Below are 22682 nucleotides of genomic sequence, written 5' to 3' on the forward strand. Positions count from 1 at the left end.
AATCGACCATATAAAAATTGCAAATTAATAGCTTGAAAATGGGTGAACTTTTATAGTGCAAACATGTGGCGTTGTAGTATGCTGCCAAGTGTCGCAAAATAAACTATGTCATGTAATTAAAATTTCTTAATTTGTAAAATGTCTAGCTAATATATATATATATATATTAGATTACTAATTAGTCTTTCTAATTTAATTTTGCGGAATCAACTAATTAAAGTTGTTTTGAGTTTCTTTTTTCTAATATAGGATATAGCTTAGAGTATATGGCTTGTGAAATGTTTAAATTCGTGATTAAATATATGAAACTTTTTTAAAAATAAGTTTTTAACTCTTAGATTAAAATAAATAAATTTAATATTTAATCTATTTTACTAAAATAAAGAGTAGAATATCTAAATTTTCTTCTTTTAACAATGAAATACATGTTGTAGGCTAAAAAAAAAATTGGGTAATCTGTTAATTTCAGATTTTATTTTGAAGCCAAAAATTTTTTGAAATAAATTTACGACGGGATTGAAAGTAAGAGATTACGGTTATTAATATTAAGTAATTTAAGTATTTGACATTTGTTTTTCTTTCAATATTTGAGATTTTTTTCTTGATGAAAAGCACTCAAAGAATTTCAAAAGATATAAGTGAATATCGAATGCCCAAATTTTTAAAGTGAAATTCTCTACAATTTTTTCAAGAAAAAAAAAACAAATACCAAATATGATACGAGCCAATGAGGTAACACTCAAGGGGTTGTTTTTCCTAGTGGTCCAATCACTCGAAGCAAGGCACGACAATTAAAATCAAAGATGAATGCTTTTGTCCAAGACTTTGTTGCTACAAATTTAATTCATCATGTTCGTGACATTGACAAATACGGGAATGCAATTCACTGGACCAATCTTGGAATAGTGAAAGCCAATAAATTGGTGGATTAATCTTTTATGTATATTATTATTATTATTTACTTAATTCTCATTGGTTGGGACATCATTTATGAGTTAAGTAATTTTATTGGTTAGGTTATTATTTATTTATTTTCTTAGATAATTTTAAAGAGTTTTATTAGGATTCAATTACTCTTTAAAGAGTTTTTATTAGCATTCAATTACTCTTGTAATTTGCCTATAAATAGGCTTGTTTTCTACACATTGGAAATATATAAAAAAGAAAGTATTTGTTTTCTTCCAATTTTGTGTGAGGCAAATTTTTGATAGTAGAGTGATTCTTCTCTTGCTATTTAGTTTGGAGTTTGTTACTTTCGAAGGTATTTCGGAGTTACAAATATTCAAATTTCTTTCCCGTTCATCGGTGTTTCTAGAGGTTCTTCTTCTAGGGGTTTCGTAGGGAGCCGCTCAATCATTGGCGTTTTTGGTTACAGGTTAACCAAGGGTTCCATAGGGCAAATCTATCCTTTTATTATTATTATTATTATTTAACTAATTATATTTATTCTCGTTTTATTTCTAATTTATGTTTCTCTTGTGTCTAGATCCGAGATTTCCGCATCAAAATACCCCAAATTGCTTAATCTTGATAATTCTAATGTTTTACTTTTTGTTTCGTTGTAAATTTGCTTCCAATTTATTTTTTTAAAAAAAATTAAATCTAAAAGTAAGAGAATATCAAAATCTTTTTATTCCTAAAACTTGTATTACATAGAGAAAAAAAAAAGAAGATTAAGTGTTGTACTCTTTATTTGATGAGGTAGATTAAATCTTAAATCTAAGGTTTAGGTTTATTCATTTTGATCTAAGGTTAAAAACAATTTGGTTCTAAAGGTTCTTATTTTAAGAGTTCTCAGTATAGCTGCCACCATTAAATACGCAAATATTTTCTAATAAAAAAAGTGAGCATTTGATATATTGACAATGCACTTTTTTTAATTCCATAGGTAGAGTTACAAATTTGTCACGTATCTAATTTCTTTTATATATTTATCTTTTACAAATTCTTTACTATACCGTACGGACACTTCTCATCATCCCAACCTACTTGTGGAATTTTTAAAATTCACTAGTAGTGTACCAAATATTTTCTCTAAAAAAAAGGAAAATTTTTTGTCATTCTATTAATGACTTAATTGGTTAGTTATTAATAAGGACAGTAGTAGGTTGATTATTTGCTATTTTAGCAAAAATTGAATTTGTAAATTTTTTGGTAGCAAATAGCAATTAAGAATGCCTAAGAGAAACTATCTTTTACATGCATAATACATATTGAATCATGAAGAAAGATACTCCAAAGGTGCGCGGGTGAATTTGCAAACTGATTCGGTATCAAATCATGGCTGTGAGCCAATTTCGCCATATTGTCCGCCAACTAGTTAACCACTCTATAAATGTGCTTGAAGGAAACCTCTTAAGGCCTGCCACACAACGATTTTACATCTCAAACCAGTTGCAGACTCACAGGCTACTATTGCACCCTTGCTTTACTGTGACCAGTTGCACTGCCATGGTGCTACCACATTCCACATCAAGACAAAGGATACCTAAGCTCTACGCCACAGTGAGTCACCTGAAAACTCCCCACAGCTCTACTTCGAGTATGGAGCAAGAACCTAAGAACCAAGAACAACCCAACATCCAATTCCCAAACCGATCTCGCAGTAGGGATGGCAACGGGGCGGGGTGAAATTTTGCATGCCTCGACCCTGACCTAAAACTTAACCTATAACACCCCTATCCCGTCTCTATCACCGAATTAAGGTTATGGAATGTCACATTAAATAATGAAATAATTAACAACTAAAAACTTCTCAATATCAATTTAAATATAAACAATCAAATCATTTATTAAACAAAGCAAACATTCACTTAAAGAACTTAAACTGAGTTTAAAAGCCTAAATGTGAATTTCAAATACTTAATAGAATAAAATTTTAAATTTTAAGTAATTAGTGAAATTCCGTAATTGGTATTGATACTGAAATGATACCTTTATGAAAACCGGTACCAAATTACTATATTATTTTCATGTCAAAACCATGGGTATCGATATTTTATAAACAAGTATCGATACTTAAATAAAAATCAATATCATTTTGGCATTTTGTTTTTCTTAACACTTTTTCACAAAGCCAGGTATCGATGCCGAATGCCAAAATATCGATACCTCAGTTCAAAAAGGTAAAAATTTCAACTTTAAAAGTTCATTTCAAGCCAAACCACTTCTAGATACTACCACACAATTAAAATACATTCAAGGACACCAAAAACATGTCAAAATCATTCATCCTAAGTCTAACCAAAATACCATCAATAGGCACCACAATTTATACACTAAAATAACTCAAATTCAATATCACAGGTTCACATATTAAGCATATACCAAACATACCAAATAACCAATTTATTAACCTTCCATTCTACTATAGATTACCTACTTTCAAAAGGGCATGCATAAGTATCCAACATCATATATTTACACCATCATTTACAAACCAACAACTAAGGGCATTTAAACACAAATCGCTTGGCACGAACTCAAAACAAACCAAGTTGCCAAGATAACATTTAAGCCCTGTTACATGCCATTTATAACCATTAGCCAAAGTAATAAAAAAACTACCAAAATGATGGATGGATAGTGTGATTGAGCTCTGACGAGATTCCAACCGATTGAGCTTTTCGATGATTTACAAAACAAAGAAAACAACTACATAAGCAACTAGTGCGCTTAGTAAGCTTGTATAAATGAAAATTAAACTTACTGAACATAATTCGATTAAACCAAACATAATTTCATTATATCATGAGCAAATTTTCCTTTCCTAAATACACTACCTCACAAGGTTAGTACGTATAAATCCAACCAATTTGTGAAACATAACTCAATAAGCATTCAATATACATATCATCCATCATGTGTTCAAATAGTACTCTTTCCATTTCAAGTATAAATACCAATATTTTCCATTTCATCTTATAATAACATAAATCTTTTCGTATACATACATACTCAGTTAAAACATTAATCACTCGTTGAACCAAATAGAATATTATTAGATACTTGGGAAATGCTCACACGAGCTATGAAATGGGTTTGCTCACATGAGCTGTGGGTCAAGATGATAAGCTACATGATGCTACTTACACGAGCTATGGAGAATCCACAACAAATGCAGGACCTCAACCATCGGTAGGACATCCAAGACCAATACCCGAAATTGTATAACTCCTAATGACATGTCATTTGTATCCTAAGTATTTGTAAGATTCAAATGAGATATTTATTCATCCAAAACCTTTCATTTCTATCCATTATACCTGATACGGGGTTGCGCGCGGACCAAGATCGAGTTGCCAAGTCACGGGTAACTCCTATGAAAGCTCTGAACGAACAGATCTAAAAATTAAAACAAAGAGCAAGATTAAACTAATCAGATCTGAAATTAAATCCCCAAATTCAATTAAATGAGCAGCAAGGAACAAAGAACGAATGAATAAATGTATTCGGAGTTTAAGAAGATGAAATCGAACTCCAATAGTGAAATCCCACAAGCCGAATTTGCCAAGAACACCAAAACAGTAAGTAGATTGAAACAATCAGATTTTTAATTGGAAGATTAGGGATTTGGGCGGCAAAAAGAAAAGAAAGAAATAGATGAAATTGAACGGTTCAAGAAGTGAATTTAAGTTGCGATTCGGTCCAATTGAACACCCAAGATGAATTGCCCAAATTTCAGCAGTCGAATTTCACCCATCAAGAAGAAATAGAAAACGGCAAGAACCCTAAATTTTGGGGAATTTTGAATCGATTAGATGCTGCCAATAAAAGAACCGATTAAATGAAGAGTTCTTGGAGTTTGAATCAAGCCTGAAACACAAACAAAAACAGCAAAGAAATTAGATATAGATTCGGCATCAACAGAAATAAAGAAAAGAAATTGAACAGCAAGAATAAAAGATAAGTCCTAAAGATCCCTAAAATCCCAAAAGATCTCACAAATCTCTTCAAACGGCTCTAATCTCCCCTCCAAAGAATATCGATGGCAAGAAGAAGGTTGAAGATGGCTCCCACAATCAAAAGATTGTTAAAACAACTTCTAAAGAAAACTCAAGAGAGAAATCTTGGAGAAAACTCAAAGAAAATTCTGCTATCTCAAATCTGAAATTTAAGAATGAATCTAAGTGTTATGTACAAGGGGTGGCCGGCCATGCCTTTAAATAGGCCTCAAGTAATCCTAATCTAACAAGTAACTAATAAAATTAAACCTAATTAATAGAATAAATAAAGGAAAATTCGGCCAAGCATATATATGGGCTGTTTTTGGGCCGAATTTTACATGTATGTTCCTAAAGCTTAAAAAATTAAATTAAACAATTAAAATGTTTATAAATTGGGCCCTTTGATATTTTGGCCTGATTTTCAACTAAGTATGAAGGAATTTCTTGATTGGGCTGGAATTTGGTTATTGGGCCTCGCCTTCAAGAATTTGGGCTCGTGATCCATCTCCTACCGAAATTGGGTCGTTGATGCTCGTAACGGAGATCCAATGCGCTTTGGCTGCAAGATTCGGTTTCTTGGACCAAGATTTCCAAGATTTGAAATCTTGATTTTCTTGATTCTTGAAATCGCTCCAAACAGCAAAATTGTGCCAAGATTCGGTTTCTTAACTTTCTTGAAAACAAGAAAGTGAATCTTGATTTTCTTGATTTGAGCCCATCACCTTCTTGAGCTTGGGTTGGGCCTTTGTGACTCGTATCAATACCATTTCAATATACTTTCAAGAACTGTACATTTCCAAATATAACTTTTAATTTGATTAAATTTGCCATAATACCATAATATCACAAATTTTCAATTTAAACTATACATATCATTAATTTTCATTAACATTTCATCCAAATTAACAAATAAAATATTTAATCTTTATACGAACTTACTTGTACCCAAAAGCAACTTCTAACACGAACCGACGACTACTCCAATACTTTAGCCTTTTTGCGATTTGTGTCCGTTTAAGTTGTTTCTTGATCTAGATAAATATTTTTATTCAATTAATCTAATTCTAGCACTTAAAATAATTAATTTAATCCTATATCTCATTTTTACTATAAATTTATAAAATTACCCCTAAAAATTTAACTTTGTACAATTTAGTCCTTAAACCCGAAACTCACAAATTAACCACCATCAATGAAAAACCAAGCTAGCCAATTTTTCCTAAGGTCCAATACAACCCATTTCTTTCATCAATTCACCCTATTTTTATTAGATTTCACTATTTTCTCAAATAAGTCCCTAAACATTAAAATCATCAAAAATCACTTAACAAAATACTTATATTTAACTACCAACCTTAGTAATCTATCAACTAAATTCACAAACACTTCCAATTCATTCATGAAAAGTCCCTAAAATTTTAATAATTTTACGAATTGACCCCTGAGTTAGCTAGATTAAGCTAAAATGATAATAAAAACATAAAAATCATTAAAAATGGAACTCAAAAACATACCATGCAAAGAAGAACACCATAGCCGAAAGCTTCACTTCTCACTTCTCTATGATGGTTTTCGGTTTGTAAAACAAAAAGAAAAGGAAGAATATGAAGATGATACTATTTTTATCATCTTTTAATTTAATTTCAAATTACTTATTTACTAAATTAACCTTTTAAAATCATTAAAATTACATCAAAACCAATCCATATTTATCCACTAACTAAGGACATAGTATTTTTACCCATTAAGTCCATTAATTTTCCTTTCCATATCTATTTAACTCATTTAACTAATAAGCATCAACTTTTATATTTTTTACAATTTAATCATTAACTATTTAAACCTTAAAATTTGTTAGCCAAATTTTAATATAACCTTCATAAATAATCGTAAATATTAAATAAATAATATTTACTAACTCGTTTGTCGGAATTGTGGTCCCGAAATCACTATTTCTAGCACTACTAAAAACGGGATGTTACATAACCAATCTGCCTCGACCCAAACTCTTAAGAAAAAATCCACCTCGAACCCAAAATTAAATATATAAGAGACTTGACTCCGACCTGACCTAGCTTGAATTTAATATAATTTTTTTATTTTGAAGCAAGTAAGATTTTTTTAGTTTAGCCTTAAACCTTAATATATTCATATATTTATTTAGTGACAGAAAAAACTTAATATATATACATATATTAGGGGTATTTTTGTAAATATATTAAGGTAGATTTACCTCAAACCTGACCCCAACCCGATCCGAGTATTTTTTTAATTTCACCCGACTTGAACCCAATTTTTCAAAAAAAAAATCCAACCCTAACAAATCGGGTCAAAACCCATCAGATTTGAGCTTTTCTTTTATCATCTTTATCTTGTAGCACACCGCCAATAATCCACCTATCCCGCATCTCCTCTCATCGAACCATCACAAGTCAGCTTAACCCAACCATCCTTTAATCGCGCCCAGACCAACTCCTTTGATGCCTTTCAACCCTACTTTTCATTATACAACTGAGCCCCTTGTACATGCCTTGCACACAACATTATTTGAGAGTGAAACTTTATAATGAAAGTATATCAAGAAAATGAAATTTTGCTTGACCTGAAGTGTTCAACAAAGACAATTGTTCACATAATGACAATATAGATGATTATTATTGAGCATCCAATATAATCGAAATTATTTAGTATAATTTTTCATGTAGATTAAAGATACTGAAAAGGAATACAAATGGTCATACAATAAAGATGGTTTTGAAGTATTGTTTCGGTTTATTTTTTGTAGAAGAAATACTGTTTCTTTATATGTATTGTGTTGGCAATATTGAATGATACAATACATCATATTTTATAAAGTTGTTAGTGATATCTAAAGCATGATAATATAATTAAATTTTATTATTTTACCTTTAAATAAAAATTGGTACACATCAACAAAATTTATTATATTTGTTGATGATTTATGTTAGTTTGAAAGATCAACTCAAAATCACCAAGAGGGGGTAAATTGACCTTTAAGAAAATGGTGAAAACAACGAATGAATGAGCAACAAAACAATGATTTATAGTGGTTCAACCCTAATTACCTACTCCATTACCTCAACTTTCCACAAAGGATTTTCTCAAATTCACTAATTTGATAACCTTTGAGGACAATGTTTAACCTTATAATCTCTCTTAAGATTTCTACGCAAAATCTTAAAATTGCAACTCCCTTAAGGTTTCTACCCAAACCTTAAGACTTAAACCTCTCAAAGAGTAAATACAAATAGCAAACTAAAAAGTAATCCTTACAAGATCAGAATGTTTGCCAATTAAACACACATAAACAATAATACACTTGAGCTAAATAATAACAATGAAAGCTTACAAGTGTGTACAAGAAAAAAGGTATGAAAGAATTAAGCACTAAGATTGTATTGGTTGATCTTTTGGCTTGATGATCTCTCTTATTGTTGTAGGACCTTTGGAAGATGGTATTTATACCATCTAATTCATTTCCAATAGTTGTGATTGTTGGAACCATGAATAGATTCATTGTGGATGAAAGCACTAGATCATTAAATTCACTTGCAACAAAGGGTATCAATACTTTTTCTATGAGTATCAATACTATTAACATTTAATGCCTGATTCAATGACCGTTAAAGTTAGTTTACAATGATATTAAAGATAATTTACGATACATGGTAAAAGGTATCGATACTAAACTTTTTGTAATTGATTGATAACAGAATATCAATCTGGTATCGATTTTAGAATGAGTATCGATATTTTGAAAACTATCAATACTTATAGACTTGTTTTAAAACAATTTTAACTTGATTGAAAATGTTTAACTCAATTGAAACCATTTTTACTTGATTTTATCATTTTGCTAATTTTTTTCAACTATAATTTTTATTCAAAAACATTTTAATTTGTTATATCAAAACATGTTATCAAATAAAGCTAGGTATAACAATTTAAAATTGCTAAATAGTATTTAATATTTTGAAAAATTGCTAAATAGTATTTAATGTATTGAAATTGAGTTATAAAATGTTCAAATGAGAGGGAGTAAATGCATATTCTTGAAGAGGTTTTATTTCATTGGACTTTTCCCACAAGGTTTTTATGAGATAAGTTTGCTAAAAGCGTATGGACATGAATAGTGTATTGTTTTTTTTATTACGATTTTTTCCTAATAAAGTTTTAATTTATTAATGGACATCCAACAAGAAAGGTTATAAATAATATTTTATTATGGATGTCCATAACTTTTGAAGTGATAACCTCTAATGGAGTAACCTTAAAGGATATATGAGATTAAAACCTATAATTCCAAAGATTTTTTTATAATGTAATTAAATATGTATTTACTCTTTGTAACTTGAGGTTTGTATTATATCTATAAATAGAGACATCTAAAAAGTTTGTATATATACAAAAAGAAATAAAAAAAAGTTCTCTATTTTGCCTTTTTATTGTATTGTTTATTTCTACTGATATTTTCTTTTAAGATATGTTTAGTAGGGTGGGAAAATGAAGAGATAAAGAGAGAATAGAAAAGTAAAAAGAAAATAAACTTAGTATATTTAGTAGAAAAGAAAGTAAGATGGAAAAAAATAGAAAAAATTACCATTTTTCATATTAACTCATAAAAAACAATACTTTAAAAATGGAATGATGAGGAGAGAGACAATGAGAAAGAAGCATTTGTTAGTTTAAAATTACGCATTTTTTAAATTTTTTATTTTAATTCCTTTTATATTTCAACTCTATCCAACAATGAATGTTAAGAAAATTGCAAATTTATCATTTTTCTTATCAATTACATTTATAAAAAGAAAATTTCCATTTTCTGTCCTACTATATTTAATTTTTTATTTTTCCTAACTTTTCTCACTCTATCAAACAAAGCATTCTTTGATTATTTCATAATAAAATATTTTTATGAAAGCCATTTATTATTACACCAAATTGTTTTTTTAATTGTATTTTATACCATTTGGGGGAAAAAAGCAAAAATGTTGAAATATTCAGATAAAATTTCGACCCAGCTTTTCCCCCCATTATGCAACGTGGCAGATTTAAGAGGACAGTTCTCCGATGTAAAATCTAGTTTCACTCACAGCAGATAACGACCAGATTGAAAAAAAGGACAAAACCTTGGGTAAAAGGAGAAATTAAAAAAAAAAAAGAAAGAAAAGAAAAGAAAACACGCACGAGAGTTATGTAGTTAAATGCCTTTTGCTCATCTCTATGAAATAAAAAAGGCTCTTCTTCGTTGCCGGATATCTGCTTGGGATTTAAATTCCCTGTTCTTTGTTTTCTCGAACATTTCTATTTAAAAATCTGATTTTGATTTATTAATATCAGAAGCAATGTTTTCTTCAAGCAAGATCAAATCCGTCGATTTCTACAGGTTCAGATCTCTCGTTTCTCTTTTTGATTCACCGCATTCTTTTGTTTTATTTTTTTTAAATTTATCTCATGATTGACTCAAAAGAATGGATCTGAGCATTTTTTAGAAAGACTTAAACTAATCTCTTTTTGCTACATTTGGATTGAAATTTCGTTTATTTGTTCGCTGGGAAATGAAAATAAATTGTTGCTTTTTAGCGCTGGATTGTATTCGTTTCAATAGTTTTGGAGAAACTCTTGTTTGGTTGCTGAAAGATTGATAGTAATTTGGTGAATGAGCTGAAATTTTTCTTCTTCAATATTGTGTATTCATTTTTCCTATTGAGGTTTAAGCATACCGCATTCACTCCATCTGCTGAAATGCTTAGTTTTTCTTATTCGGAGTTTAAGTAAATTTTATAATGATAATTCTGCTTCTATAAAGTTCCTCTTTTTTATTTCTTTCATTTCTGTACAGGAAGATCCCCAGAGATTTGACAGAGGCATCATTATCTGGTGCAGGGCTATCCATTATAGCAGCACTTGCTATTATGTTTTTATTTGGAATGGTAGGCAGCCTTTCTTTTTACACTCCAACTTAAACTCGATCTGATTTGACGCGCTTGACTTGTAGTTTGTTTGATTTTTTCACCCCGAACAACAGTTATGGTCCAACATTCTTTCTTCGTATTAGTTGTTGTCATTTCCTTGCCTTTGCTCTGATGATAATTATCAGATATATTTGTAATTTATTACTTCAAATTTTGCCTTGAAATGAAAGCATTTCTGTTTTCTTCTCCTACACCCATTTTAATCTGTTAAATTTCTTTTGCAGGAATTGAATGATTATTTAACAGTCAGCACGACAACATCTATTGTTGTTGACAATAGTTCTGATGGGGACTTTCTACGCATTGATTTCAACATCAGGTGCATTAATTTTCCGTAGCAATGTTCTCTTGGTCGTAATGTCTTTTCGTAGTTAAAGTCTTAAGCTTTATGTGGTATTACTTGCCATACAATCTTGTTATTGGATCTTGAAGTAAGACTATTTTTGGCATTTTCAGTGTTTGGTATGATTGATCACCCAAAAACCCATAATGACCTCCACCTAGTGATTAGATCAGCGAGAACTCGGTGATCTTTTGTGGCAATGATCTTTGATGACTTGAGTAATTAGATAACTTAGCTGGGTGGTAATTTAATTCCCATCCAAAAGAGGGTAGAACTTTTATCAACAAAGTAATATGTTACTATTACTCAATATGTACAGTTGAAATTTTTCATAATTTTTCATATTAGAAATTTTTAGTTTTCCAAAATGATAGTCATTATATCAATTTCAAAACCTGTGTATGTATGTATATATATTCTGTTTTCTCTTTTTTTTTTTTAAATAATCTTGTAATGTCATATGCATAGGTGGCAAAATGATTATGAACTGGGAATCCCTCCAATTGTATCATAAAGTCAAAACCAAACAAAAAATGGTCCATGCCCAAAATAATTTGAGCTTGAGAATAATTAAGCCTAAGAAATCCCGAACCAAAAATTAATTGAGCCTGATCTGAACTGAGGCCAACCTGATTTTAAACCCGGATTTAATGCCAAAAATAAGAATGGTTGAATTGTAGTTAATTAATTCTTTTATAAAACAAAATCTTTAATTCTTAACTTTATTATAATATCTTTTTACTGATTTATCTAAGAAATTTAAATTTTAATATATGTATTAAAATAATATTTTTATTGAAAATTGTATTTTTGATGTGTAACTTTAACCTCTTAAGTCTTATGTATTGATGAATCTACCATCTAAATAAGTATGTTAAATATTTATTGCTGACAGTTGTTTGTAGCAGTGGTTGGAACTCCTATCAGTCACTTAGATGATACAGGTTTTAACATTGTCATCCCCTCTGCCAATATTGTATTAATAAAACAAATATTTATTGTCTAATTGTTAACAATTAGTTTAAAATTAAATCAACATTAAAATAATAAAATAAAAATAAGTAATTGATTTTTTAATAAATGATAATTGTTTTTTTCTTAGAATTTAAAGAATAAAATGGTGATTATTATTTTTAATTCTTCTAAAAGGGAATTTTTGAATGTAATTCATTGTTCTTAAATTTTAATATGATATATATTTTCTCTCATATATTTGCATATGTAATATGTTTAAATTGTTTGAAATAACATATTAAAAGTCAAGACTATTAACTTATTAGTTAGAAGCTTAAAAACAATCATGCTACTATTTTCATATGAGATAATGAAATAAATAAAAAATGTGTAAGAAATGGAAAACTTAATTAGTATGAGATCTATTACATAACACACATATAGTTATATTACCAATAGTTTACTGGCAAATGAACAATGGGATAACATTAGCAATTCCCCATGTAATAGGCTCCAACCTCTGTTGCAATATTTTTTACTTGACTACCAAATGAACAATAAGATAACATTTCATTGTGGTTCTTACGACACTTTGTGCTGCTTTCGAGCTTTCTATACAGGTTTCTTTCTTTTCAAAAGAAAAAATGTTGCGCTCAAATTGCTACATGTCAGTCAAGATTTATTTGGACATACTTTTGTGGATTTTCTTCAAAAATGTCATAGGTTGATATACTGTCAGTAATCTTAGTATGCATGTGACTTTTCGTTTCTGTAATACCCTTGAACATTGTTTGACCTTTATTTTTGGCTGACTGTTCCAAGTGATCTCCAGTTTTCCAGCGCTATCATGTGAATTTGCATCCGTTGACGTGAGTGACGTCTTGGGAACTGTAAGTTTCTATTGTCAGATGTCTTCCATTTGCTGAATTTAATTGAACAAGAAAACCCATACTTCTATCTAGCTGTAAATATCTTAAACGGATGGTCCTTACCTTGCTTTGAAGTACTTTAATAGCTGCAAGCTTAGTAATGCACTTCAAATGCCTTCCATAGAAACTTATCTGACAATACTTTTATGCTGAAGAAACTGAAATAGACCGCACCAACTTCACCTGGATATTGTGTTAATATTTGCCTGTCAATATTGTTTTCATACTTCTTTCTTCAAGATGCCTGATTGCTTTTCCTGAAGGGCATTTACCATTATATTTGGTCCATATGACTAAATCTGTGTCTTCTATTTACAGAACAGGTTGAATGTAACAAAAACAATCCGAAAGTTTTCGATAGATCCACATTTAAGACCCACTGGTGCTGAGTTTCATTCCGGACCTCTTCCTCATTACATTAAGCATGGAGATGAAGTTGATGAAGAAACCAATGAAGGTTCTGTAGCATTAAATAGTGCTAGCTTTGACAAGCTTTCACATCAGTAAGTGGATTAATTCAAAGCTTCAAGCCATTTAATTTTGTGTTTATTATGTTCCCGCTATGGACCCTTTTTGCTAAATGCCAATTTTGGTGATACCTATATTTACTTGATTTGATTTTTTTTTTTTGAAGGTATCAAATTTTAGTTGTCAATTTTTATGCTCCTTGGTGCTACTGGAGTACTCGCCTGGTAATCTACTATTAGCATGCATGATTTGTCTTGAAGATACCTGCCGAAAGCATTATTTGTTTAGACCTTCAGCTGTGTAAAGTGGTCCCCATACATAACATTATACTGATATAGTTAAATCCTCTACTTTTAGTAATCCTTTTGTGACTTTATGTTCATTTATATTAATATCTCCTTTTTTTAGGATAAGTTTGCATTTTAATAGCCTTCTAATATACATTATAATGTGATATTTTCTCTAGTAGGAAGCTTGTGAGGTCCCGTATCTTAAATAAATGCATATTTGTCTCCATATTCTTAAAAAAATAGCATTTAGACTGAATTAATCCCTTGCTGCTAAGGAGTATGAAATCTTAGGTGGAACTGATAGTAATGATATGCTTTGAGCTGTTATGAGTTATGACTAGTATGTTTGCTCCTTTTTACCACTGAATGCTTGGAGTGGCTTCTTCACTTATCAGTAGCCTCACCATGTTTTTTTGGGTTTCAGAAACCGTCATGGGAGAAAGCTGCCAAGATAATAAAACAGAGGTCTGAGAATACATCATTTCTCTTCCATGGAACAAATTTATAAATAGTTTCTTGATTTGGCAATGAATTTTGCATCCTTGCATTTTACAGATATGATCCAGAAGTAGATGGGCGTATTCTTCTGGCAAAGGTTGATTGTACTGAAGAAGTTGACTTGTGTAGGAGGTATTTCCTTATTTGATGTTCTATGACATATAAATTAACGCTTTCTTTGTTCGAGAATATCATTATATGTCATTATTTGACCACTAATGACATTGTTGCATTCTGATCTCTTCGATGTTTCAAATACATATCAATATTTATCACTGCATATATTTAAACTGGGCTTTCTTGCTTCTAGTATAGAATTATTTCCCAAATATTGCATCTTTTTCATAGCTTTACCACAAGTTTATTCTTTTCTCTTTCTCTTTTTTTTTTTTCTTCTTCTATATTAATTACTACTGTACTCACTTGTTCTGTCTTCTTCTTGACACACAGAAATCACATTCAAGGGTACCCATCCATTCGAATTTTTCGTAAAGGCAGTGATGTGAGGTAAAAGAGAGTTTTATTTTACATATCTACTCTATCCTTAATATCAATGACTTGATGTCCCTTCTCAACTTTTCCCCGTTGTTCCTCACTCCGCCTTTTTTTTAATGTGGCTTGATACTTGACAATATTATATTTGCCAACAGCTGTTTGATCTGTTAGTAGAGTGTTGGACTTTTAGTTCTAGTTTTCAGGGGTCAAATCCTGGTAACATCAACTATTAATAAAAATATATTGTGTGCCAATGTGTTAAGCTTCCACTTTTCTTTGACCCTTGTTACTTTCTTTTAGGCTATTTAGTGCTGCTGAACTTTATGATATGTGCAATACAGATTCACATTGTTCTCTGACCTGTATATATTTCAGGGAGACCCACGGACACCACGAGCATGAATCTTATTATGGAGATCGTGATACAGACACTCTGGTTAAGGTATGAATAAATTCGTTTTGAATTGGCCATTTGAGTTTATAGATCAGTTACAGAAATCTTACAAGATAAAGATGCATGCATGACCTAATGCAGTTGTCTGTTTCTTCCAGACGATGGAAGATTTGGTTGATTCTATTCCACAGGAGGACAAGAAGATAGCTTTAGAGGATAAATCTAATGTTACAAAAAGACCAGCACCATTGTCGGGAGGATGCAGAATTGAGGGCTACGTGCGTGTAAAGAAGGTTATAATTATTATTTTAGATTAGTTTCTGACCGTTGGACTTATTTTGTTTATAATTAGTTTGTCCAATCAATTATGTTTACCTTGAGATTAATGAGCAGTTGAAAGTATTAAAATTTGAGTTGTACTTTGCAGGTTCCTGGCAACCTTATAATCTCTGCTCGATCAGGATCCCATTCTTTTGATGCTTCTAAAATGAACATGTCTCACGTCATAAGCCATCTTTCATTTGGTAAAACAGTTTCACCTCAGGTTTTGAATGATGTCAAGCGATTAATACCTTACCTTGGTAGGAGCCATGACAAGTTGAATGGTCGGTCATTCATCAATCACCGCGATTTAGATGCAAATGTTACTGTAAGTTTCCTCGTTCTTATGACCCTTTCTGTTCAGTTGCTTATTTTACCTTTTAAGTTGGTCTTAACCATGAATGTTTTGTATGCTTCTTAGTCAAAACAATTGATGCTTTTACCTTGTGGCTGATTAAGATAGGTGTAGACGTAGATGTTGATTGACAATAAAGAATATTCTGTTCTAAGAAATCCACCTAAAATTTATAAAATAAAAATGTAACCAATTCTCAAATAAGAAATTAAGCTTTCCCGTACGGATTATTGTCATGTGTACAAGCTCATGACTCACAAGCCTCACCTTGCTTGATTGCATTTTCAGATGGAGCACTACCTTCAAGTAGTCAAAACAGAGGTCGTTACAACAAAGTCTTCTCATGACCATAGAATTATCGAGGAATATGAGTACACAGCGCACAGCAGTCTGGCACAGAGTGTGTACATACCTGTTGCGAAGTTTCATTTTGAGTTATCTCCGCTGCAGGTTATTCTTTAAACTATATAAACTTATATTTACCTTCCATTCTTGTTTTCCATTAATTTGAGCGGATTTTTCTTCCATTTTTGTACTCAGGTTTTGGTAACAGAAGACTCAAAATCATTTTCACATTTTCTCACCAATGTCTGCGCTGTAATTGGTGGTGTTTTCACGGTTAGTATCTTACTAATATCCCCATTAGAACATCATTTTCTTTTTTCGTTTCGAAACTTGCCTTGGATCAGTAAAATCTTCTCTATCAATTGCAGGTTGCTGGGATATTGGATTCAATTTTTCATAATACAATTAGGCTAATGAAAAAAGTAGAAATAGGCAAAAATTATTGATAGGCAGGCAAAAAGGAACTTGTTATTCTGTAGAGTTCTAATTAGTGAAGAGTTTTCCAAGGGAACACAAGTCTAAATGTAGCCCCTTTACATATAAAATGAAGCCCAAGAATTTTATTTCACCTTCATTCTAGTTGCTATAGTCGGAAGCTATGTTATCTGGACTTTCTTTTCCTCAAGTATTTTTGTTTAATATCTATGTTTAAACGTATATCCGGGCATGAAAGTGAATTTTTTCTCAAAATATGAAAAATAAGTTTGAAGTATTCAGAATATCCATATCTGATAGGTCCGATGTCTCTCAATTTTGATTATGAGCAAATTAGCCCTTTTTTTAAAAAAATTGGAGAATTTAGTCTTTGTAAATTTCGAAGTAAACAATTAAAGACAATTAATCATAGTGTTAATACTTTTTATTAATTATATATAATTTTGATTGGTATAATTCACTAGTTTAGCTCACAATATTTATATATTGTGTGTAAACGTTGACAAAATATATACATATTGTGGGCTAAATTTGTTAAATTTGTATCAAACGAAAGAATGTGTAAGTATCGTGAGCTAATTTTATTAAATTTGAGATCAAATTGATAAAATGTGTAAATTTTGAGTGTTAAATTTATTATTAAATTTATAAAAGAAAATAGGTACCATGAACGAAGTGATTTAGGGTGGGTTTGGATGAGCGATTGGGTGCGGTGCGGTACGTTTAGCTTACTTTTTGTCTCACACTACAGTATTGCTATAGTATCTAATTTCACCGCTACCGCTGTTTTTATACTAACTGCATATAAACGCATCGCTCATCCAAATTAACCGTTATTGCTTTGAAAATTTGATGTGAAAATTGAAAGAAATGGGTGAAATATTTTTACCTGTGGGACATTATTTGAATGTAAGGTGGAATGTGAGTATTGGGGGGTCTCTCTGGCAGCAGAACTTAGATTGAATTGTGACAATGGTGTGACTTATTTCGGCTAGTCAAGCACATTTACCTTGTGAGATATCATTCATTTTTATTGGAAAGTTTATATATTATAGTTGAGCTGGATAGTATCTTAGTGTAGAATTACTGGTATTATACTGCTAATGATTTTTTTTTATGGAGGGGGTTAAAAGAAAAATAAAATATAGAGATGGAGACAAGAAAGCTGGTAAACCAAATCCACAGTATACAAATCCATTTATTTTGTATCACATCAACTCTATACAAAGTATCACATTCTTCCTTGATTATTTTAACAATCAATTTTCAAGAAAAACCCAGTTGAACCCAGTGAACAGTATCTGATGAAAATCAAACAAAGAAGTGTTTTTTTTTTCTAAAAATTCAAGAAAAAAAGAGGAAACAAATGGAATTCATAATTTAAATCTTTCAGAATCCTAAAAGAAGAGTTGAAGCTGCAAATACTGCTCCCATAGAAGCGGTAACACTCATGAATACTGCAGAAGCTGCATTTGGTGGTTTAGATTCATCACTTGGTGCTGGTGTAGGGTTCTCAACCGTTCCAGCTGGTGGAGACTCACCGGAAGGTGCCGGGGACGGCATTATATCGATTGAACTCGAAGGCGGAGGTGAAGAAGGGTTGGTTTCGTTCGCGGTCGAAGAACGGTTACTTCTATCGGCTAAAACGACCACCTCCAACTTTTCGTTCTTTTCACAGTTGTCTTTGTTTCCACTGATGAAATAGTAAGGCCCTGAATGACTCAAGGAGAAAACAGTGTGTCCATCGGTGTAGCTGGACAGTGGTGATTCCACACTGCAGTTTTTGTAGGCATCTTTATTCACTTGTAGCACTGAATCATCGTTTGGTGTGTAGGTAAACACTGTGCCATTGTCACACACAACAACGAAAGTTAGATGTATGCATGTTTATATGAACTAAACCCGAGTTTTTACAAATCACTTTAAAGTTGACAAGTGACCAAGAACTTACCAAGTGAGTCCCCAATCTGAAATCTGTTTTTTTCTGCCCATTGGTTGTAATTTTCAGCATTGGGGCCATTGTGAATGCCCCAATTCACTGAGAAATCCCTTGCATAACCCTTCTGAATCATTAGCACCATGAAAGAAAGCCCCAACCCCAATACATTAAAAGCTTTTCTTTGATAATCTGATATCAAAATGGAGTTGGCCATTGCGAACCAAAGACTAATTGTTTCTTTGTACCAAAAAATGATGAAAAATGAAGTCTACAGAAGGGGTTGGCAACAATGGGTGGCAAGACAAGGCTTTTTGTAGGCTAACTTGCATGAAACCTTTACCAACTGTGGCAGAGAAGCTTTTGTGTCTTTTCCATATTCTTAACTTGTTCTTTGGATTTCTTGGCTTCTGGTGCAAAGCATAAATCTTCACCTTATTATAGTTTATAAGGTATCTACGTTACTTTGGATTCATTTAATAAAAATGAAGAGTCGAAATAACATAATGCTAACTCTCTCTTTTGAATCATTTTCATTACTTACTTTATCGAGGGTTTATGCTTTGCTTGATCTTAAACAAAGAATATTCATGTTTTTTTTTCCTTGGGCAAAAACATTACCATCATGTATACATTAAGGGAGCTTGCATTCACATTACAGGAAATGTTTTTCCCAAGAACCATTGAATCCTAGTAATTTGTCTGAAGAAATGTATTTAAGCTTTGGGTTTATTTCAAAGTTCCTTCTGCCTCAAGCTGTTCTTGAATTTTTAACCATTATGAAGAATTAGAATCAGAAAAAGAAATAATAATTTAAAAAAAAACTTTAAAAAATGAAGAAAAAAAGAGAGAGAGAGAGAATCTTTTGAGACAGAGACAGGTATGCACATCTTAAATCTGTTTAAAAACTCAAAAGTATTGCTTCTGTGGAATTCCATTCCACATTTTTCATACGTCTAAAACTTCTCACAAAATTCGAAGTTTCATTCAGATTGTTAACACTATAATTTTCTGTATATAATATATATATAATCTTTACAGCTAAAAATGATATATTGCATAATATAAAAACAGGTCAGATTTGAGCTTCAGACCCATATTTTAAATAAGTTTTATCTTTTTTGTCTTTTCGGGTCTATTTTTTTTTTTGTTTAAATCTTTCAAAACATTGAACAGATGATTTTGTGATTGAACGAATAACCCGACTTTTCAATTCCGCCCTCCTCTGTATATCCATCAACAATGCATCATTTGATTTCCCTGAAGTATCGAAAAGAAGTAATGTGATGGATGGGTTTAGTTCAAAGTGTTATTGAGTTAAAATCATAAAAGAAGAAGACTTGCCAATGATCATGAATGGAAAGGATATGTGATGAGCAAGAAAGCAATGGCAGAGAAGAAGAGGAGAGGCATGGATGAAAGAAGAGTTGCAGCACTTGGTAAACTATCAGGCAACGCACATTCAGCTCCATTGAAGAAGACTTTAGAAGGGAAGCCATCACCTTTTCTTATGTTAATTGCTTCAGGTTTCTTCTTGGTGAATGAAATGACGGATTGTTGTTTCCCAGGCACTTTAGGCTTACTATCACTAGACCCATTTTTTATTTCAATTAAATATTCCAACCCTTTCAAGCCTTGGAAGAAGATGGTGTTCTTAGGGGAAACCAGTTTCGTCCCATTGAATGAATACACATCGTCGTACCCAGAGGCTGCCTTTTTTAATTCAACAGCAGCATACCAGTCTTTAAACTGTGTTTCTCCCCAGTTAAACAGTGTCATACGAGCAGTCCATCCAGCCTTATGATCGGAACTCACATGCCAGTTTATGCTAACCACACAATTATCAGGGCAAGGCATGGCTCTGGGCACCGGTTTTTTCTTCAGTTTTGCATACGCTTTGATCTTTGCCGTCCTGTTTACAGCAGGGAGTAAAAGCGCATCTGGTGGAAGCAACATCGCCCGAGAACTCGGATTGCATTTATCGGTTTGGCTATCGTCACATCCGCAAGCGCACGTACTGCACGGAACCGCCCCGTTGCTGTAATAAGCCGTGAAGGAAACGCAGCACTTGGCTCTCTTCTTCTCCGGTTTGGTCATATTGCACACGACTTGCCAACTTGCTACCGCGTAGGTTTTGGCGCCGGTTCCGGTGGCTTCGGGGAATGCGGAGGGGTCGACTCGGACGGGAGCACTGCAATGGTAATGGGCACTGACTAAGCTAGTGATGTTCCATCTTTGGGGTGGATACAAGACGGTTTTGGGTGTATCAGGGGGTAGTTTGTACACCCTTAATTGAAATACAGCCCTTGCATTGTTTTCATCCATCACGGGTGACACTAGAGAGCCGTTTTTACAACAATTAGGAATATGGCCAATCTCGGTATCATTAGCTTTTTCAAGTGGCAAATCCGAAATTACAGGCCTTTTCTCACAGTTCATCACTTGACTGAAATCGAAGCCCTTGAGGTATTGGCCGGGTAAGCCGAAAATACAATCGGAGTACTCGATTCTCCGAGTGTAAGCTCCTCTCATGGAATGAATGAACTCGCCTCTCATCCATTCCCAAGTCAAGTTCCAGTTATCAAGCCGACTTAAGGTACCATCATTATCTATGGTTACTTGAGCCTCATAGCTCCCTTCATAAGATTTAAGAACATCATACATCAAGTTCACGTCTCCATATTGCCTAGGCGTGTACTTTCCCTTCGCAGACTGGTTCAGGCTCTTGTACTTTGGGTCCTTGTGGCAACATGTGGTCAAAAATGTACCTGTATAATAAAACAAAACAATTTAACAATCATGAAAATAACCAAAAATAATAAAAAGACTTACGGTATGTAGTAAGCGTAGGACATTTCCAGCCGTCGTTAGCGAGCCTGATGGACTTGGGGAGGGGAATTGCTTTTTCGTTCAATCCAAACATGGTACCGGTGAATTCAATCTCAGTCGACATCTTTGTTAAATCCCCAGCAGTATCAACGGAGGTCTTGAGATCCGTGTTGGGGTACCCTGATAAGGTTGCACCCTTTTCGACCTTCGCCGGAAAATCACCAGCACCGTCGACGAGGATGGCGTTCGTCGCCGACACCAATACCTCTCTGTGTTGAAACCTAATGAACATCTTCCATCCTTTTAACTCTTCTAACCCAGTATTCACTAGGGTAGCCTTGGATTTAAACGACCATGCTTGAGCTGTAACGTTTTTTACGTGGGGTAACTCTTTATTCCGTTCCGTGAATGTATACGTCAAGAATATACCGTTACATTTGTCTTGCCCCGGCGGATTTTTTTCCTTTGGCTCCTCTTCTTCATCATAGTCGTCATAGTCGTCCGGAGCACCGTAACATATCTGATTTCTTAAAGACAGAAATAGAAACGCAAGACATATGAGTTTCATCCATGGCATTTTCATGCCTGCTTTTCCTTAACCTTATCTTATGTTATTTTTTCCCGAGATGGAGGTGGAAACGGAGGGGGGAGCGCCGCGCAGCGACGACGCGGCAAAGAGGAGGGGAATTTCTGAGTGAAACCCTATGAAAATTAGGGATGGAAGGGTTATATGGAAGAAATAAATGGGAGATTAAGTGGAGCAAAATTCTCTTCCTCTAGTTTCAGCGGCTGCTTCGGACAAGATAATTAAATATTATGGTGGTTTCAATTCTTGTAGTAAGAATGTTTTTTAGTTTTTTTTGCTATTTTTACTTGTGGTTGATCAACTATGTCGTTTCTTCGGATTGTCCAAATTCGTTTCTTTTTTTACCCCCAAAAATTGGGTTTTGATCTTAAATCGGATTAATGTGGTTTTATATTCTTGTTTGTCGAATTCTAATGAACACTGCACCACTCTCTTGCTTGTTGTCTCAACATATCCCATCTTCTTACAAACGTAGGGTTTCTTCTTAAGCTGGGGTTAATCATCTTAAACCCTAAACATTTTATTATTTGAAGAACCTGTTATCATCTTTCCTTGTGCTCAG

The 22682-nt window shown here is 32.5% G+C and overlaps 3 protein-coding genes across 3 annotated transcripts; 1 reads left to right on the plus strand and 2 right to left on the minus strand.

Annotated features, from left to right (window-relative positions):
• The first annotated feature begins 10115 nt into the window (after positions 1-10115).
• LOC107918370 (protein disulfide-isomerase 5-3) lies at positions 10116-16902 on the plus strand. The gene is made up of 15 exons (XM_016847912.2): positions 10116-10353; positions 10810-10900; positions 11167-11261; positions 13072-13129; positions 13487-13671; positions 13803-13860; positions 14351-14391; positions 14482-14556; positions 14875-14931; positions 15295-15361; positions 15472-15606; positions 15741-15962; positions 16278-16439; positions 16530-16607; positions 16703-16902. The coding sequence occupies exons 1-15, from the start codon at positions 10313-10315 to the stop codon at positions 16778-16780; spliced, it is 1443 nt and encodes a 480-aa protein (XP_016703401.1). The 5' UTR covers positions 10116-10312; the 3' UTR covers positions 16781-16902.
• Positions 16903-17938: 1036 nt separating this feature from the next.
• LOC107918841 (early nodulin-like protein 3) lies at positions 17939-19113 on the minus strand. The gene is made up of 2 exons (XM_016848426.2): positions 18721-19113; positions 17939-18610 (listed from the first exon to the last, which is right to left on the minus strand). The coding sequence occupies exons 1-2, from the start codon at positions 18920-18922 to the stop codon at positions 18159-18161; spliced, it is 654 nt and encodes a 217-aa protein (XP_016703915.1). The 5' UTR covers positions 18923-19113; the 3' UTR covers positions 17939-18158.
• Positions 19114-19594: 481 nt separating this feature from the next.
• On the minus strand, positions 19595-22328 carry LOC107919484 (COBRA-like protein 10). The gene is made up of 3 exons (XM_016848936.2): positions 21538-22328; positions 20050-21473; positions 19595-19965 (listed from the first exon to the last, which is right to left on the minus strand). Exons 1-2 carry the CDS (start codon positions 22115-22117, stop codon positions 20056-20058), a joined length of 1998 nt encoding a protein of 665 aa, XP_016704425.1. The 5' UTR covers positions 22118-22328; the 3' UTR covers positions 19595-19965; positions 20050-20055.
• Positions 22329-22682: the final 354 nt, after the last annotated feature.

This window comes from Gossypium hirsutum, chromosome D13 (genome assembly GCF_007990345.1).
Source record: "Gossypium hirsutum isolate 1008001.06 chromosome D13, Gossypium_hirsutum_v2.1, whole genome shotgun sequence".
Classification (NCBI taxonomy): domain Eukaryota; kingdom Viridiplantae; phylum Streptophyta; class Magnoliopsida; order Malvales; family Malvaceae; genus Gossypium; species Gossypium hirsutum.

Bases quoted from the DNA above. Each gene is read 5' to 3' on its own strand.
- LOC107919484 (XM_016848936.2), bottom strand. From the start codon at position 22,117: ATGAAAATGCCATGGATGAAACTCATATGTCTTGCGTTTCTATTTCTG. The intron at 21,474-21,537 runs GTAAGTCTTTTT...TTTATTATACAG, and splicing joins TCCTACGCTTACTACATACC to GTACATTTTTGACCACATGT.
- LOC107918841 (XM_016848426.2), bottom strand. From the start codon at position 18,922: ATGGCCAACTCCATTTTGATATCAGATTATCAAAGAAAAGCTTTTAAT. The intron at 18,611-18,720 runs GTAAGTTCTTGG...ACAATGGCACAG, and splicing joins TCAGATTGGGGACTCACTTG to TGTTTACCTACACACCAAAC.
- LOC107918370 (XM_016847912.2), top strand. From the start codon at position 10,313: ATGTTTTCTTCAAGCAAGATCAAATCCGTCGATTTCTACAG. The intron at 16,440-16,529 runs GTTATTCTTTAA...TTTTGTACTCAG, and splicing joins TTGAGTTATCTCCGCTGCAG to GTTTTGGTAACAGAAGACTC. The intron at 16,608-16,702 runs GTTAGTATCTTA...TATCAATTGCAG, and splicing joins TAATTGGTGGTGTTTTCACG to GTTGCTGGGATATTGGATTC.